Consider the following 17,318-nt stretch of genomic DNA (forward strand, 5'->3'; position numbering starts at 1 on the left):
GTAAAATGGCGCGGCGCCCGATGGGTCACGGTGCCGCGCGGTGCACGTTATACGGCGTCGTGAACGTACAACGGGCGGTGGCCGACGCGGCACGGTGCCGCGCTGAAGACGTTATTCGTTATACCTACGGCATCGCCGTACCGCGTCGTGGAAATATAAGGCGTCGTGACGTGAACGTAAAACGGGCGCGGAGGCAGTGGAACGGAGCGGAGGTTGCGGAGCGGAGGCTGCGGAGCGGCTGCGGAGCGGAGCGGAGGTTGCGGAGCGGAGGCTGCGGAGCGGAGCGGAGGCTGCGGAGCGGAGGCTGCGGAGCGGAGCGGAGGTTGCGGAGCGGAGGTTGCGGAGCGGAGGCTGCGGAGCGGAGCGGAGCGGAGGCTGCGGAGCGGAGCGGAGGTTGCGGAGCGGAGGTTGCGGAGCGGAGGCTGCGGAGCGGAGCGGAGGTTGCGGAGCGGAGGCTGCGGAGCGGAGCGGAGGCTGCGGAGCGGAGCGGAGTTGCGGAGCGGAGGCTGCGGAGCGGAGGCTGCGAGCGGAGCGGAGGTTGTGGAGCGGAGGCTGCGGAGCGGAGCGGAGGTTGCGGAGCGGAGGCTGCGGAGCGGAGGCTGGCGGAGCGGAGGCTGCGGAGCGGAGGAGGTTTTGCGAGCGGAGCGGAGGTTGCAGAGCGGAGGTTGCGGAGCGGAGGCTGCGGAGCGGAGGCTGCGGAGCGGAGGCTGCGGAGCGGAGCGGAGGTTGTGGAGCGGAGGCTGCGGAGCGGAGGCTGCGGAGAGGAGACTGCGGAGCGGAGGCGGCGGAGCGGAGGCTGCGGAGTGGAGCGTCGAGTGGAGCGGAGACAACGTAGCGGAGGTAGTGGGGTGGCTACTACGAAACTCGAAGTTCGTGTCGTGCGATCCCTCTCGCTCTCGTATTAAATAGTATAAGTGTCAGAGGGACCACACGACACGAACTTCGAGTTTCGTAGTAGCCCTGCAGATGAAGCACTCGGTAACGAATACATACGGTTTGCAAAAGGCCTAGTAAGGTGCGCGTTGTATTGCTGTGGTTTGCTAATAACGGTAAAATTTGCACGTTTTTAAATGAAACAACGAAACCATTAAAAATTGTGTTAACTTCTATAATAAAAACGTAATAAATACCGCTAATACATGTATATGTAGGTATTTTTAGTCCATTTGTGTTCGAAATACCGAGAAACGTGTTGCAATTTGACTGTTAATTCAAACCTTAAATTAAACGGAGTATAGATAGAAATCATTTCACTATTAGTTTATGTACTCCGCAGAACTTCAAACAGGGCTTCTGGGAGGGTGGGTATCTTCGAATTAAGCGACTCATATAATATTGATCGAATTTCACTTGTGAAGTTCGTTTCATCATATATTATATTTCGTCGCTTAATTCTTCAGATATTAATCAACCGCGTGAAGCACGAGTGAAGTTCTGCACTGCTTTAGTTTAGGAAATAAAATACAGGTAATATCTATACTTGTTTTATTTATAATGTAATCAGTTTTACATAACAAGGTTAATCACTGATCAGTCTAATGTACATTAAGTATACGTGTATGTGATACCTATAAGAAAGAAAGAAATAAATTAAAAATAAATAATTATTTATTTTCCAATAGGCATGCGATAGACAGAGAAGCATAACGTAGGCACGATTCTTATGCCTAATCGTCACTGTTGTACGGCAGAGAAGCTTCTGTACTTGTACTATTACCTATTCTATGGTGATACCATCTGCAAATTTTTTGAATTTGCCGCGGTTTTGCAGGTTCATCTTTCATTTCATTAGCCAGACTACCTGTTCTTCGAGCGATGTGGTTAGCCTTTTGCCATTTCAATTTGCATTGGCTTCGATCGAACTATGTCGGTAACTTTAGTTCTTTGGCGAATTCCCGTGTACCGGATTCCATCGCGCAAATAAAATCAAAGCACTGATGCTAGACTCTGATCTGAACCTCTCCTAGAGTACAACAGTCCACGTCTAAGAGCCAATTAGGTCGCACTGGCAATACACACTGGACGAAGACTGTAGTTTCCAGGCACTGTGTGTGTGAGTTCGTCTATGTCTAACCAAATGTTACCTTAGCGTAAACCGCGCCCTACAAACGTCACAAGGAAAAGGTTACTGTCTTGTGTGAGTTTGCATATGCCTAGACAAAGTACATTTTTTGGTAAACCGCGACTTGCAAATGTCACAAGCAAAAGGTTTCTCGCCCGTGTGAATTCGTCTATGCACAGTCAAAGTACGTCTTTCAGTAAACCGCGACTTGCAAATGTCACAAGCAAAAGGTTTCTCGCCAGTGTGAATTCGTCTATGCGCAGTCAAAGTACTTTTTCTAGCAAACCGCGACTTGCAAATGTCACAAGAAAAAGGTTTCTCGCCTGTGTGAGTTCGTCTATGCGTAGTCAAATTAGCTTTAAACGTAAACCGCAACTGACAAACATCACAAGAAAAAAGTTTCTCGGCCGTGTGAATTCGTCTATGCGCAACGAAATAAGCTTTTTGCCTAAATCGCGTATTGCAAATGTCACAAGAAAAAGGTTTCTCGCCTGTGTGAGTTTGTCTATGCGTAGCCAAATTATCTTTTCGCGTAAAGCACAACTTACAAACGTCACAAGAGAAAGGTTTCTCGCCTGTGTGAGTTCGCTTATGCACAGCCAACGTGCTTCTGTCATTAAACCGCGACTTACAAACATCGCAAGAAAAAGGTTTCTCGCCTGTGTGAATTCGTCTATGCGCAGTCAAACCACCTCTTAGCCTAAACCGCGACTTACAAAAGTCACAAGGAAAAGGTTTCTCGTCTGTGTGAGTTCGTCTATGAACAGCCAAATGGCTTCTTTGCGAAAACCGCAACTTACATACGTCACAAGAAAAAGGTTTCTCGCCTGTGCGAGTTCGTCTATGCACAGTCATATCACCTCTTTGCGTAAACCGCGACTTACAAACGTCACAAGAAAAAGGTTTCTTTCCTGTGTGAAAAGACACAACAGATTGATTTCGACAAAGTGATTTAGAAATATTTTCACAGTAAGACGTTTCTTCTGTGAAACTAACACCAGCGGACGAATATCGAAACAATCTTTCACTCCCCGTTTCTACCTGATGCGTCGCTAACTTTTCAAAAAAATTAGATTTTTCTACTGAATGAGAGCAATTGTGACTTTTTAAACTTAATTTACAATAAAAGATCACGAGACAAGTGTCGCATCTGGGCAAGTCTTCCATGGGCATGCGCTCGAGCCTCACAGAGCAGCTCCTAAGCTGGAACTGTTGGTCGTGGCTCATGTTGCAGCGAGGTCCCTCCCCGGGGCGGGTGTGGGTGCACTCGGGCGCGGCCCCGGCTCCGCCCGCTGGCTGCAGCTGGCACGGGACCACCTCAGTCCTGTTCAGTGTATCTGCAAGAGAATATTTGGGAGATTAATTAAAGGTACTTTGTGGTGGTCCCTATCCATATCAAATCAATGAACTATGGTAAATATGGTAACGCATCTCTTTTTTTTGTTGTTTTAGGAGAGAAGCAAGGTTCAAAAATAAAATAAAAAAAAACATTTATTCAGTAAATAGGCCGCAATGGGCACTTTTAAACGTCATTTTTTAAACTACCAGCGCTTTCGGAAGACCATCATTGCCAAGAAGAATGCACCGCAAGAAACTTGGCAGAAATTCATTTTTTCAACATAAAATAATTACAAATAAAATACTGAAAAACTATTACAATGTACAATTAAATTACAAAAAAAAAAACAGGGATGTATGGGGTTCCTTAGTTATAAAACTAAACACTAACTATTATCTACGTTCAGTGGAAGTGTAGACTGCTTCAACCGTCATAAATTAAAGAATAAAATAATAATAATTTAATTCTGAAATTTACATTTCAGGTCAAGTAACCGTTAAGCTTTTGGATTCCGAAGGCAAGCTCACGTCTGCCGCCCCCAAAGTTAGCTCACACGAACTCATGTCATGCTCTGAAAGCAGAGCGGTACCGAGGGCATGGTATTGCTTCCGTTCCCATAAGCTCTATGGGATCGTCTTGGGAACTTCGACGTCGCGAGCCTGTGACTAGAAATTAAACTAAAAATATACACGTTTAAAATCCATAAGCTTAACAATATACAGCCTTAAATATAACAAGGGGATGTATAAAGTCCCTGAGTTAATAATAAAATTACTATATAGCAAGGGGATGTACAAAGTCCCTGAGTTAATAATAAATAAAATTCCTAATCTAAATAATTCAGAGATGTATATAGTCTCAGAATGTCAAAGTAAACTAATTTAATTAATTAAATTATACAATCTTCAGAGGTGTAAAAAGCCTCCAAATGTCAAAAATAAAAAAATAATTATTAAAATAAAAAAATGGAGATGTATTAAGTCTCCAAATGTCAAACTAATAAATATTTTTAAATTAAATTCTGCAACGCGGACAACGGCAACAGAACCAGAAACTAGACACGAAATGCGCCGGGACACTGCCAAGTCACACTTCACAACACTACAATACAAATACACCGACATAAACACACACACACACACACACACAAACACGAGTACATCACATCACGTTCATCGGCTTTCAGTTTAGGCCATGTCGCATCATCACATAAGTACTCCTCAACTTTACAGTAAGCTTTCTTCAGAAGTGCACTCTTTACTTTATGTATTCTTTAAAAGAGTTGTGTGGCAATTTCCATTCTTCTACAGGAACTTTGTTGTAAAATCTCACGCAGTTTCCCACAAAAGATTTGCTTACTTTCCGTAAACGGAATTTAGGAACTGCAAGCTTGTGCTTATTACGAGTATTGATATCATGTACGTCTGACACTTTCTTAAAGGACTCGATATTCTTGTGTGTATATGTAGGTACAATATCACATCATGTATACTGTGAGGATATTTATCTCCTTGAAGCGTTCTCTTAGTGAATCTCGAAAGCGAAGGTTGTAGATAGACCGGACTGCCCTCTTCTGTAGAATGAAGATAGTTTCTATGTCGGCAGCCTTGCCCCAAATCAGCATACCGTAGGACATTATGCTGTGAAAATAACTGAAATAAACTAGCCGGGCAGTTTCTACGTTGGTAAATTGTCTGATTCTTCGTACAGCATAGGCGGCAGAGCTCAATCTACCAGCAAGACCAGAAATATGCGGGCTCCTTTGTAAATTACGATCCAACGTAAGACCAAGAAAAACAGTCTCATGCACAAGTTTCAGATTCTCTCCGTTTAAGGAAATAGTTGTTTCAAACTGTCTTACATTAGGCAACGAAAATTTTATACACTTAGTTTTAGCTGCATTTAGTAATAAATAGTTAGCGGTGAACCAGTTTAGCGCCTCTGCTAAAGTCTCATTGATGTGGTTTGGCTTGTTGCCTGTTTACTTTGAATATCAAAGAAGTATCATCTGCAAACAATAATATGTTACATTTCTGTTCTAGCAAGTGGGGCAGGTCATTTATATATACTAGACAGAGAAATGGACACAAAATGGAGCCTTGTGGAACTCCAAGCTTCACCGCTGAGCCAGCTGACTGCGTTCTATTTATGTCCACTTTTTGAATTCTTTGGCTGAGATAAGACTTAACAAGGTTGCTTTAGCTGAAAGTCCATAGTGTAGAAGTTTGCGGATAACCGTCTCATGCTCCACGCAATCGAAGGCCTTGGAGAGGTCGCAAAATATTCCTATTGCATCTTGCGAATTTTCCCATGCATCATAAATGTACTTCATGAGACTTGCGGCGGACTTGTTTGCCTCTTCTTTCGTTATGCGGACAGCTAAGGAGTGGAACTCTTTGCCGAGGTCAGTTTTTTATAAAAAAAAAGAAAAATGCTGCTGCAAGGCTTGCCTCTGTGCAGGTCTCCTACTGGAAGTCGCTCCAGTCTGACAAAACAGCTCCTGAGCCCGTGCTGCTGCTGCACGGCCCGTGCTCCTGTTGCAGCGAGCGCCATCCCCGGGGCAGGTGTGGGTGCAGTCGGGTGCGGCGTCGACGAGTTGGAAATCTAGGGGAGAGGCTTTTGCCCAGCAGTGGGACATTACAGGCTAATTAAAAATTAAAAAAAGACACGGTTTACACACTAGTGTAGCGTGTAGTGTCTTTTTTTTCACTAGTGCGTTAGTGATAAGCCAACGTTAGCGTGCAAATCTGTGCAAACTGTTCCTGACAGGAATGTCATTAGTTTTCTTGAGCGGGTGAGTTCGTCTATCTAGCTAAACTATTAGTATTGTCACGAGAGTTGAGGTGAATAATAATTAAGATTGTTTTTTTGGAATCTTTTTTGTATTTTTTATTTCAATTCCAAATTTTTACTTTTACGGTCATCCCGTAAAACCTAAATTGAAAATACAAACTGAAATATAGATGCACAGAAAACCCAGAAAAATAAGACCAGCACTCGAACCCAGGTCCTCGGTATTCCATACCGCGTGCTATACCGCTACACCACTGCTGGTCAACGGTACAGACACGAATTTCCCCTATGCACCACATATCTCAGCTTGTTTGTTTCTTATTTAGCCACTGAATAATAAAATATATTAGGTCCTTACCTATGAAATTGGTGTTTTTTATGGAGATTTTTATAGCAGTTGCGTTTTCCATACTAAATGTTTTTTAATTTATTTAGCAACCGACAATGCTAGCGTTATGTAATTTATATTCGTGTCTAATAGTACATTGTGTCTTAAGGGCCGTAAACAAGGAATTACGAACGAAGTCTATTAGAAGCCCGAAGTCGAGACCGAGGGCTTTAATGAGTCGATGTTCGTAATTTCTAGTACCGCGTGCGACATACAATGTTTTCATTACATTTGCGAGTAAAATTGTATTTTGTAAAAGAAAAACTAATATTTTATCAAAAATTGCCGATACCGCTGACTGCGCTCTTGGCAGCGCCAGCCTCCGCGCCGCCCCACCCCACGCAGCATGTGCCCGACGTGCTGCATCACACTCATTGACCGTCCGCGGGCTTCATGACAACAAAATTATTACGGGCAATGACTCAATGCGACCGACCACGGGTTTCATGACAAGCACATTAAGGTCGTTTTATTTGGGGGGTTGCAACCAAGGTAGCCTGCATGTTTCGACACTGTTTACGAGCAAGTGTGATGAAAAGGCACTAACAAACTAACTATCAGAATCAATTAATATATAAAAAAATGGATCCACAATTACAATCAATTAAATACTATTTTTGCAGGTGGTAGGGCCTTGTGCAAGGTCCGCCCGGATTGCTACCACCATCTTGCTCGCTAATCCTGCCGTGAAGCAGCAGTGCTTGCACTGTTGTGTTGCGGCGTGGAGAGTAAGACAGCCGGTGAGATTACTGGCACTTGAGGTATCCCATCCTAGGCCTCTAGGTTGGCAACGCATCTGCAATACCCCAGGGTGCTCGTTTGCCATCTGGTCGAATAAAAAAAAAACTAAATTCTGAAACAAATTAAGTGTTTTCAACCTTTTTTTTGTAGTTAAATAAATAAATACTTTAGTTTTATGACAGTTAAAATTTGCACGATGAAGTCAAAATATTGTGTAAAATTTAATATATTCTATGTCTGTTATATTATCGCAGTTAAGATAGATAGAAACACCGCCAATTTCTTAGGTAAGGACCTAATATAAACGACTACATGAAGTACTCATTGCAAAAAAATGGTTGTATGAAATAATAATAAATTTATTTCCAAAATCATACATCAGAGAGAGTCTGATACCTGGCAATAAAATAATAACGAGTGAATGTAAAATAGTACTTATATTAAAAAGATATCAATTGTGTACTTAATTAAAAGTTATGTCTATGTCTTATATAATAGATATATTTATGTGCAAAAAATGGTGCAATAATGAGAGGCATTAAAGTCTGGCAATGTGTGGTTGAATTATAAAAAACGAATGCATACTTAATTAAAGTTATGTCTATGTCTTATATAATAGTTATTATGGAAATGAGAGGCATTTACAACGAGTGTTTCAGATCACACGAGTGTTTTAATGCCTAATTATGTATAGCCGCATACATAACTTTATCTACATGCATATCATAAGTTTTCTATAATATGTTCAGATATGGCCTGTATTTTGACTTTGAATAATAATTATTATCTACATGCATGTCATAAGTTTTCTACAATATGTACAGATATGCATTGTTAAAAAAGTATTACCGATACTTTAATGTAAACATTAAGATGCACCCGCAGATACCAGGTTTCTTAATAAAAGCCATTTGATAGTCGTTTCTGAACATATAATAGGGAAGTTATGCTATGCATGTAGATAAAAACACTTAAATGTATATTTTAAAATGTATAAAAAACAGTTAAGAACAAAGTTTTCCCACGTTTTCACTAGAAAATACCATGTTTCCGTAGTTATTTAAATAAGCATCCGTTAGTTTACTTATCTTGTGGAGGACGCAGTTGTCAACGGGTATGTAACTAGTACCAGTTGCTTCAGTCATATTTGAAGAGATTGATAAACGAAATAACAAAGTAATGAAAATATATTATAGGTAAAGACAATTTTAAGCTAAATAAAATCCAAGCCAATTTATCTCTGGTTTTTACAATAAATATTATTTTCATATACCTACGCATACCTGACCTTTATTTTATAATTATAACACATTTATTTAAATCAATACCAATGAATATCTTATTTTATCAAAACATCCTTTTTGATCACAATGCCTACAACCAAAACGACTTTGAAGGATTACGCCTAAACAGCTGTAAGACCAAGTGGCACAATTACTAACATTAGCATTAGTGGCAAAGTTTCTCGCCTGTGTGTATTCGTCTATGCGCAGCTAAAGTATCGCTTCGCGCAAACTGCGTGTTACAAATATTACAAGTGAAAGGTTTCTCGCCTGTATGAATTCGTCTATGTACAGCCAAACTATCGTTTCGCGCAAACTGCAACTTGCAAATGTCACAAGAAAAAAGTTTCTCACCCGAGTGAGTTCGTCTATGCTTAGCCAAATCACTTTTATGTGTAAACCGCAACTTACAAAGCTCACAAGAAAAAGGTTTCTCGCCAGTATGAGTGCGTCTGTGCACAGCCAAATTACTTGTATGCGAAAACTGCAACTCGCAGACGTCACAAGAAAAAGGTTTCTCGCCTGTATGAGTTCGTTTATGCCTAGCCAAATTATCTTTTCGCGCAAACTGCGACTTACAAACATCACAGGTAAAAGGTTTCTCACCTGTGTGCGTTCTTTTATGCTCGATCAAATGGTCTTTACGTGTAAATTGCAACTTACAAACGTCACAAGAAAATGGTTTCTTACCTGTGTGAATTCGTATGTGAGCAATTAAATAACATTTTTGTGTAAATTTCTTCTTACATATATCGCAACTGTACTGTTTCTGATCCATGTGAATTCGCATGTGTTTATTCAAATACGATTTGTATGTAAATTGTTTGTTACACATACGGCAAGAGTGGGATTTTATTCTAGTATCAGTATCCTTTTTCTTAGAAAAATCACTAGAATATCTAAATACTTTCTTACGATTGTCACAAGAATATGGCTTCTCTCCTGTGTCTAATCTGTCACATTTGTATAATTTTGTTTTTTTACTAACACTGTGTATGTTCATTATTTTACTATATGTTTTCACATGGTGCATAGCTAAATGTTTCCCTAAACGCTTCACCTGCAGATATTGTTTGGCACAATATTCTTTATAATAATTAGCTTCTTCTATTGAATGTGTGCAACTGTGATTTCTTAGAATTGATTTACAATTAAAGAGCTCAAGACAAGTGTTACATGTGGGCAAGTCTTCCATAAGGATGCGTTCGAGCCTCACAGAGCAGCTCCTAAGCTGGAACTGTTGCTTATGGCTCATGTCGCAGCGAGATTCCTCCCCAGGGCGGCTGTGCAAGCTGGCTCCGCCTGCCCGCTGCAGCTTGCTTGGATACTGCTCGATGCTATTCAATGCACCTGGAAGAGAATATTTGGGACATTTTGATTTTGTGACATGCTAATCCACAAATTCGCAGGATGCATTGGGTTAGTTCCAGGGAGAGCAGCGCTAGTTTGCGCTGTAGCACCGTGCTGCTACCCCTCACAGCAGGGTAGGCATGCATACCTATGGATGTATGTTTCCAGTCCAGGTGTCCACTACAAATCCTAAAAAAATCCCTGACTACATTTCTAAATTTCCCTGACCAATCAAGTACATTTCAAAGCAGGTTATATGATTTTTTTACTGCCCGAGATACTAAGCTAGACCCAATGATGGGAATTCACTGCACACCGAACATGCTCACTTTTCGTTGAATGTTTTTACAGTGCCACTTTAATAAATCGCCCAGAACTGGAACGACTGGTGTCAAAATATCGAACTAAGTTTTAATAATGAGTTTTTTCCTGACTTATTTCTAGCAAATTTCCCTGACTTTCCCTGCCTTTCCAGGCAGTGGACACCCTGCCAACTATGACAACTAAGGTCTCTGGTTAACTATGACATCAGGGCTTTCAAAAAAGGCCTTATATTTTTTTACAGGCTGGCAACAGACCAACCAGTGACTGTCCTTGAGTAGTTGGTTGGTACTCTTGGGCAGTGGTGATAATTTCCCATCTGATCTGCTTGTTTTTCTCCCTTTCATAAATATAAAAAAAGTACTTAAAGCACTGGTGTACAAAAGAACTGTACAATATAATCATACCAACAAAAAGGTATACAATCAGTGTCAGATTAGCCCATAAGCAAATTAAGCAATTGCTTAGGGCATCACATCTTGGGGGGGGGGCACCATAAACACAAAAGTCGCAAGTCACATTTCGCAAAATTAATTAAAAATGCTTAGATCCATATCTCTATCGTCTTATAAGGTGCGTAATGATTTATTTCGTTGTAATAAATACATATTTTTTTTAAATCCATACTAGATAAATCTTATGGATGGGGGAAGGGCGGGGGCTCCACAGACGTGGATTGCTTAGGGCATCAAATAGTCTTAATCCGGCACTGAGACAGATAGCCCTATCATAAACATACCTAATTACACACAGAAATGGATTCAGTGAAGCTTACTTTGCTGGTGACACTTAAGTGGGGTTGGCAAGTTGCAGGAGCATTTCGTGAGCCCATACTGCTGCTTGGTGCTCCTGTTGCAGCAAGAGCCATCCCCGGGGCAGGTGTGGATGCAGTCAGATACAACTTTGGCATCCCTCTCAGGCTTCCGGCTGCGTGGACCCTCCGTTCTGCTCAGATCATCTGCCAAAAGATATTAATGAATGCTTTCTTTATAGAATTATCATCATCATCATCCCAGCCTATATAATATACGTCCAACTGCTGGGCACAGGCCTTCTCTCAGAATGGGAGAGCTCAGGCTGTAGTTCCCACACGGCCCAGTGCGGATTGGGCCTTGGGCTCGAGAGTTGAAATTACCCATGTCTAATGTAAGGCACAGGCTATGAACAAATAATAAGTCAGGAATTGTAACTGCATTATAGAAATGGAAACTGTGTCCTAAATGCCCAAACAATAGGTACAAACAGTGTTTATATTTTCCATGATTTTTAATGTGAATAATATATAAGATACAATAGCTTAATGTCAACTGCTCATCACCTTTTACGAAAGAGTGCTTTTTCTGATGCAGAGACATTCATTATTCAAGAGTCCTGGTGCTTCACCACTCATTCAATTTCACCATATGCATTACGAGGAGCATAAATTGCTTAGCAACTGTGTTAAAATAATTAGTTAAACCCGTGAAATACCTGTTATTGAGTAGTACCTAACTCCGGTAATCAACTGTGGTCTTCACTTGTCTTTATCATTAGTTCCTCTTCATTAAATGATGATGTTCAAGAGCAAATGCATGAGTTATTACTAAATATATCCAAATTACCAAAGGTGTCCATACAATATTACAATTAATGTCTAATTTTGACAAAACCACGCGTCTGTGGATGGCACTAGGTATACTTAAACAGATAATTAAATAAATCTTTTGTATTCATATTTTTTTGGCCGTTAAGGCAGTTCAACCTCAGAAAACAAAATGAACAGTCGCCAACAAATATTTTGGAGCAGGAAAGGTGTCAAAAATATTGTAGCATGAACTCTAGTGTCTTGAGAATAGAGTGCATGCTCCAATATTTTTCACTACCATGGCCGCTCCTGAACAAGTAGCTTGCGACTGAACAAGTAGCAAAAATTTAACACTTTAAAAATCATTGTTTTACAGTGATTTCTTCTTTAACCGGCAAATCGTTTTGATCAAACTAAACAGCCTAAGAGCTTACTTTGCATTGAAAAAGCGACGTCCTGCTGCTGCACCGTTTCAGGTCCAATGACTATTTCGTCCTTGACCTCGTGTCCGGCGTACAAGCCTGCCACGGCCGCCTCGCTCACGCCGCACTCGCCCCCCTGGGGCTCCTCTTTCACCGTCACAGGCTCGCACTTGACAGTCACGCTGCAAGTCCACCGCACCGACTGTTCCGCGTCGGAAGACTCCATGATCACGAGACGGAAATAGCGAAGCTGTTCAAGCTAAACGACTAATCTTTAAGTATTTAATGAATTCATTTTATCAATAAAAAAAGATAGACGAATTGAGAACTTCCTCCATTTTTGAAGTCGTCAAAACTAACCTGACTAAAGTACAAAGTACTATTCACAGAGTACTTTATACATATACTGAAAGTACTATTACTATTTTCTATTAGAATTACGGCCACAAACACAAACTACTTACAGTATATGTGCCTGTGGTGAACAGCAGTGAACAGAACAAGTTATTTTTTTTTAAATTTTGGCTAGCCAGCGTCTTGTCGACGTTACGAAAACAAACAAACAAAATACAAGCCAAAGAAAGAAAGGAAAGAAAGAGTAAAAAAAACAAAAGAAAATACAACTCATACAGTAAGATACAACTTGAACTTGTGCTGGCTGGTTATATTTTCATTGGCTGGCATAGACTAGCATAGATAGTGAAAAATTTGACATTTTAAAAATCGAATTGCGCGGTGCATAAGCGATTTTTATTTACTTTCCTTAAAATTAAAAAATAGTTACATAATTGAATAAACAGTCTTTGGAATTATTAAATCGGGTATTGTAAATATTATTTACTAAATAACAAAATAGGCAAAAATACGATGGGTCTTCTTCACATCACTAAATGTCTATGGTCGAGTTAATGGCGGCGGCATCTTTGTTTACGCTAGTTTGTCATAAATTGGATTGGAATACAATATAGTCACAATACAAGTAATGTAATGTAGTCACAAAAATACAAGTAATGTAGTCACAATACATTACTTGTATTGGTATATAGTTTCTATTTTTATTGATGAAATGCGAAATCCAAAGAGAATATAACCACTACGATGCGCTAGTGGTTTAGCTAGAACCGCTTCGCTATTTCCGTGTCGTGATCATGGAGTCTTCCGACGCGGAACAGTCGGTGCGGTGGACATACAGCGTGACTGCGGAGTGCGAGCCTGTGGCGGTGAAGGAGGAGCCCGAGGGGGGCGAGTGCGGCGTGAGCGAGGCGGCCGTGGCAGAAGGCTTGTACGCCGGACACGTGGTCAAGGACGAAGTAGTCATTGGACCTGAAACGGTGCAGCAGCAGGACGTCGCTTTTTCAATGCAAAGTAAGCTTGTGGCTGCTCAGTTTAATGAAAACGAATCACCTGTCAAGGCGTGGATATTTGTAAAACAATGTTCTTTAATATTATTTCTGATAAACAGTGGTCTGTAGCCACATACTCATTTGAGCTGTCTTGGGTCAAGCAGCCCCAGTGTCAGGCAAACTGAGGCTGCTGACTCGGAGGCTCAGGCTCAAGCTAACTTGAGAAGTAAAAGCGTGATGGCAATGAACAGGTGCAGATGCATATGCGTGAGTGGTTAAAAGAAGTGGATTCTAGTCTAATCTGTTGTAATAAGAGCAAATCTGCTGATTAGAAAAAATACAAAAAGATAGTATTAAATTTTACATGGAAAGATATTTATTATCTAATGGATCTCAAAGACCATGCTACCACTTTGAATTTTACAGCAGTATCATTATGATTGGTTTTTTGGAATGTTTTTGTATTTTTTATTTCAATTCCAAATTTTTACTTTTACGGTCATCCCATAAAACCTAAATTGAAAATACAAACTGAAATATAGATGCACATAAAAACCAGAAAAATAAGACTAGCACTGGGAATCGAACCCAGGTCCTCGGTATTCCGTACTGCGTGCTACCGCTACACCACTGCTGGTCAACGGTACAGACACAAATTTCCCCTATGCACCACATATATCAGCTTGTTTGTTTCTTATTTAGCCACTTAAGCAGTGAACCTAGCGACATCTATACCGTAGCCCTATACCCGCCCTAACCCGGATATTAGGATTAAAGTTGTGTATGAATTATCTTTTGGCAGATGCTCTGGAGAAGAGTCCATTCCGGCCGAAGACAAAAGGCGGCGTCAGCGCCGACTGCACCCACGCCTGCCCCGGGGATGGCCCTCACTGCAACAGGAGCCCCCAGCAGCAGCACGGGCTCAGGAGCTGTTTTGTCAGACTGGAGCGACTTCCAGTAGGAGACCTGCACAGAGGCAAGCCTTGCAGCAGCATGCAAGCTGACCCCAGTGCCAGTGCCCTGCGGCGCAGCAGAGAGCAGGGCCAGAGACGTCCCTGCAACTTGCCAATCCCATTTGCGTGCCACCAACCAGGTAAGTTTCACCATATCTATTTCTGAGTGTTAAGCAGGTTATGATAATATACAGTTAATTTCTCCTTGTGAACTTTAGGCTTTTTTGTCTTTGTTTGTAATATGTCCAGTAAAACACTTACAGTACTTGAATTACACTTTATTCAGCTAGGGAGCTGTGCTTGCATGCATACATGGAAATGTGTGTCTACCCTACATTAATCACTTTTTATTATGAAAAGCAAGAGAGTTCTACCCACTTAATTATAATGTACATGACAGTTTGTTTCACCCATCAATTAGTCTCCGAAATATTCTCTTGCAGGTGCATGGAACTGGACTGAGGAGGACCCATGCAAGCTGCAGCCAGCGAGCGGAGCCGGAACCGTGCCCGAGTGCACCCACACCCTCCCCAAGGAGGGATCTCGCTGCAACATGAGCCACGACCAACAGTTCCAGCTTAGGAGCTGCTCTGTGAGGCTCGAGCGCATCCTTATGGAAGACTTGCCCACATGCAAAACTTGTCTTGTGATTGTTGATCATAAATCAAGTCTAAGACATCACTGTTGTACACATTCAGTAGAAGGACCTAATTTTTATGAAGAGGCCTGTGATAAAACTGCTAAAATGTATTTTAAATGTGACAATTGTGGCAAACAATATCAGAAAAAGAGGCATTTAGTAAGGCATTTAGCTACACATGTGAAAACGGGTTGTGACCTAATGTTACAACATTCGACCATTAATGCTAGAATTGCTTACACAGAAGAAACATCTTATGATCACATTTTTTCCAAATCACAAAGTAGAAATCAATCTGTTTTACCTTCTCACACAGGTGAGAAACCAAGTCTCCACAGGTGTGATATATGTTCTAATATGTTTACTAGAAAACAAGACTTGGTAAAACATGTTACAAAAGTGCACATACACAGTGTCAGTAAGAAGCCAAAAAATGCGCATAAACGAATTCACACAGGCGAGAAACCTTTTTCTTGTGACGTTTGTAAGTCGCGGTTTTCTCAAAGAAGTAATTTGGCGACGCATAAACGAACTCACACGGGCGAGAAACCTTTTTCTTGTGACTTTTGTAAGTCACGGTTTACAAAAAGAAGTCACTTGGCGACGCATAGACGAATTCACACAGGCGAGAAACCTTTTTCTTGTGACGTTTGTACGTCGCGGTTTTCTCAAAGAAGTCATTTGGTGACGCATAAACGAATTCACACAGGCGAGAAACCTTTTTCTTGTGACGTTTGTAAGTCGCGATTTTCTCAAAGAAGTAATTTGGCGAAGCATAAACGAACTCACACAGGCGAGAAACCTTTTTCTTGTGACGTTTGTAAGTTGCAGTTTTCGCAAAGGAGCTATTTGGCTGAGCATAGACGAACTCACACGGGCGAGAAACCTTTTTCTTGTGACGATTGTAAGTCGCGGTTTTCTCAAAGAAGTACTTTGGTGACGCATAAACGAACTCACACAGGCGAGAAACCTTTTCTTGTGACGTTTGTAAGTTGCAGTTTTCGCAAAGGAGCTATTTGGCTGAGCATAGACGAACTCACACGGGCGAGAAACCTTTTTCTTGTGACGTTTGTGAGTCACGGTTTACAAAAAGAAGTCACTTGGCGACGCATAGACGAATTCACACAGGCGAGAAACCTTTTTCTTGTGACGTTTGTGAGTCACGGTTTACAAAAAGAAGTCACTTGGCGACGCATAGACTAATTCACACAGGCGAGAAACCTTTTTCTTGTGACTTCTGTAAGTCGCAGTTTAGGCACATATCTAATTTGACTGTGCACAAAAGAATTCACACAGGCGAGAAACCTTTTTCTTGTGACATTTGTAAGGTGCGGTTTTCTCATAGATGTACTTTGGCGACGCATAAACGAATTCACACAGGCGAGAAACCTTTTTCTTGTGACGTTTGTAAGGTGCGGTTTTCGCAAAGGAGCCATTTGGCTAAGCATAGACGAATTCACACAGGCGAGAAACCTTTTTCTTGTGACGTTTGTAAGTCGCGATTTTCTCAAAGAAGTAATTTGGCTGTGCATAGACGAACTCACACATTGAACTAAAACAGTAACTTTGCTCACCCGCGACCTTTATGCAAGATATGCGTGTTCATGCAATTCCTCCATCTCCACACTGTAAGAACACACCTAAGTCACACAAACCCATCCGTCACCACCACCACACTACACTAAAGCGTTTCGAACTCAACCAGAGCTCATCTTCAGAGCAACTCAACTGTACACAATGTAACCAGATGTTAAACTAACAAACGTTAACGCTGCGATATTAATTGAACTTTCTATTGCTACATCGACGTTCGAGTATTTCCATAAACTCTCCCCAGGCGTTGTGTCTTTGTGCTTTTGGAGCAATGATTGAAATCTACACAACCATTCTGCCAGTTAGCCGCGAGAAGCGGAGATAAACCATAATAAAAACCTTTTCACACCTCTCCTTCAGAAAAGTAACTTTTCCTCCCTGGCGAGAGGGAGCAAAGTGCAACTTTTCTGTTCAAGGCTTTTCTAAGTGTTTTATTGCAAATACCATTTTTTGAAGTTGATAATTGTAAAGCCACGCCATTTTCTATGCTGGTTGTTCTTTAATAATATTTAGAATTATTTTTTTC

General features: G+C 41.2%; 3 protein-coding genes across 3 annotated transcripts in view; 2 read left to right on the forward strand and 1 right to left on the reverse strand.

Moving 5' to 3' along the window:
• The window catches only part of Su(fu) (suppressor of fused domain protein), a 90,673-nt gene that overhangs the window by 26,244 nt on the left and 47,111 nt on the right, over positions 1-17,318 (forward strand).
• On the reverse strand, positions 26-12,953 carry LOC141443072 (uncharacterized). Its single transcript, XM_074108284.1, has 6 exons — positions 12,276-12,953; positions 11,053-11,235; positions 9,783-9,956; positions 5,892-6,017; positions 3,184-3,399; positions 26-102 (listed from the first exon to the last, which is right to left on the reverse strand). The coding sequence occupies exons 1-6, from the start codon at positions 12,487-12,489 to the stop codon at positions 26-28; spliced, it is 990 nt and encodes a 329-aa protein (XP_073964385.1). The 5' UTR covers positions 12,490-12,953.
• LOC141442735 (uncharacterized) lies at positions 13,149-16,502 on the forward strand. The gene is made up of 3 exons (XM_074107820.1): positions 13,149-13,628; positions 14,409-14,699; positions 15,003-16,502. The coding sequence occupies exons 1-3, from the start codon at positions 13,412-13,414 to the stop codon at positions 16,400-16,402; spliced, it is 1,908 nt and encodes a 635-aa protein (XP_073963921.1). The 5' UTR covers positions 13,149-13,411; the 3' UTR covers positions 16,403-16,502.

This window comes from Choristoneura fumiferana, chromosome 26 (genome assembly GCF_025370935.1).
Source record: "Choristoneura fumiferana chromosome 26, NRCan_CFum_1, whole genome shotgun sequence".
In the NCBI taxonomy this organism is placed as follows: domain Eukaryota; kingdom Metazoa; phylum Arthropoda; class Insecta; order Lepidoptera; family Tortricidae; genus Choristoneura; species Choristoneura fumiferana.

Excerpts from the sequence above, each read along its gene's own strand:
- LOC141443072 (XM_074108284.1), bottom strand. The coding sequence starts at position 12,489 with ATGGAGTCTTCCGACGCGGAACAGTCGGTGCGGTGGACTTGCAGCGTG. Across the intron at positions 11,236-12,275 it reads CGTCGCTTTTTCAATGCAAA|ATGATCTGAGCAGAACGGAG; the intron begins GTAAGCTCTTAG and ends ATCTTTTGGCAG. Across the intron at positions 9,957-11,052 it reads ACTTAAGTGTCACCAGCAAA|GTGCATTGAATAGCATCGAG; the intron begins GTAAGCTTCACT and ends ATTCTCTTCCAG.
- LOC141442735 (XM_074107820.1), top strand. The coding sequence starts at position 13,412 with ATGGAGTCTTCCGACGCGGAACAGTCGGTGCGGTGGACATACAGCGTG. Across the intron at positions 13,629-14,408 it reads CGTCGCTTTTTCAATGCAAA|ATGCTCTGGAGAAGAGTCCA; the intron begins GTAAGCTTGTGG and ends ATCTTTTGGCAG. Across the intron at positions 14,700-15,002 it reads ATTTGCGTGCCACCAACCAG|GTGCATGGAACTGGACTGAG; the intron begins GTAAGTTTCACC and ends ATTCTCTTGCAG.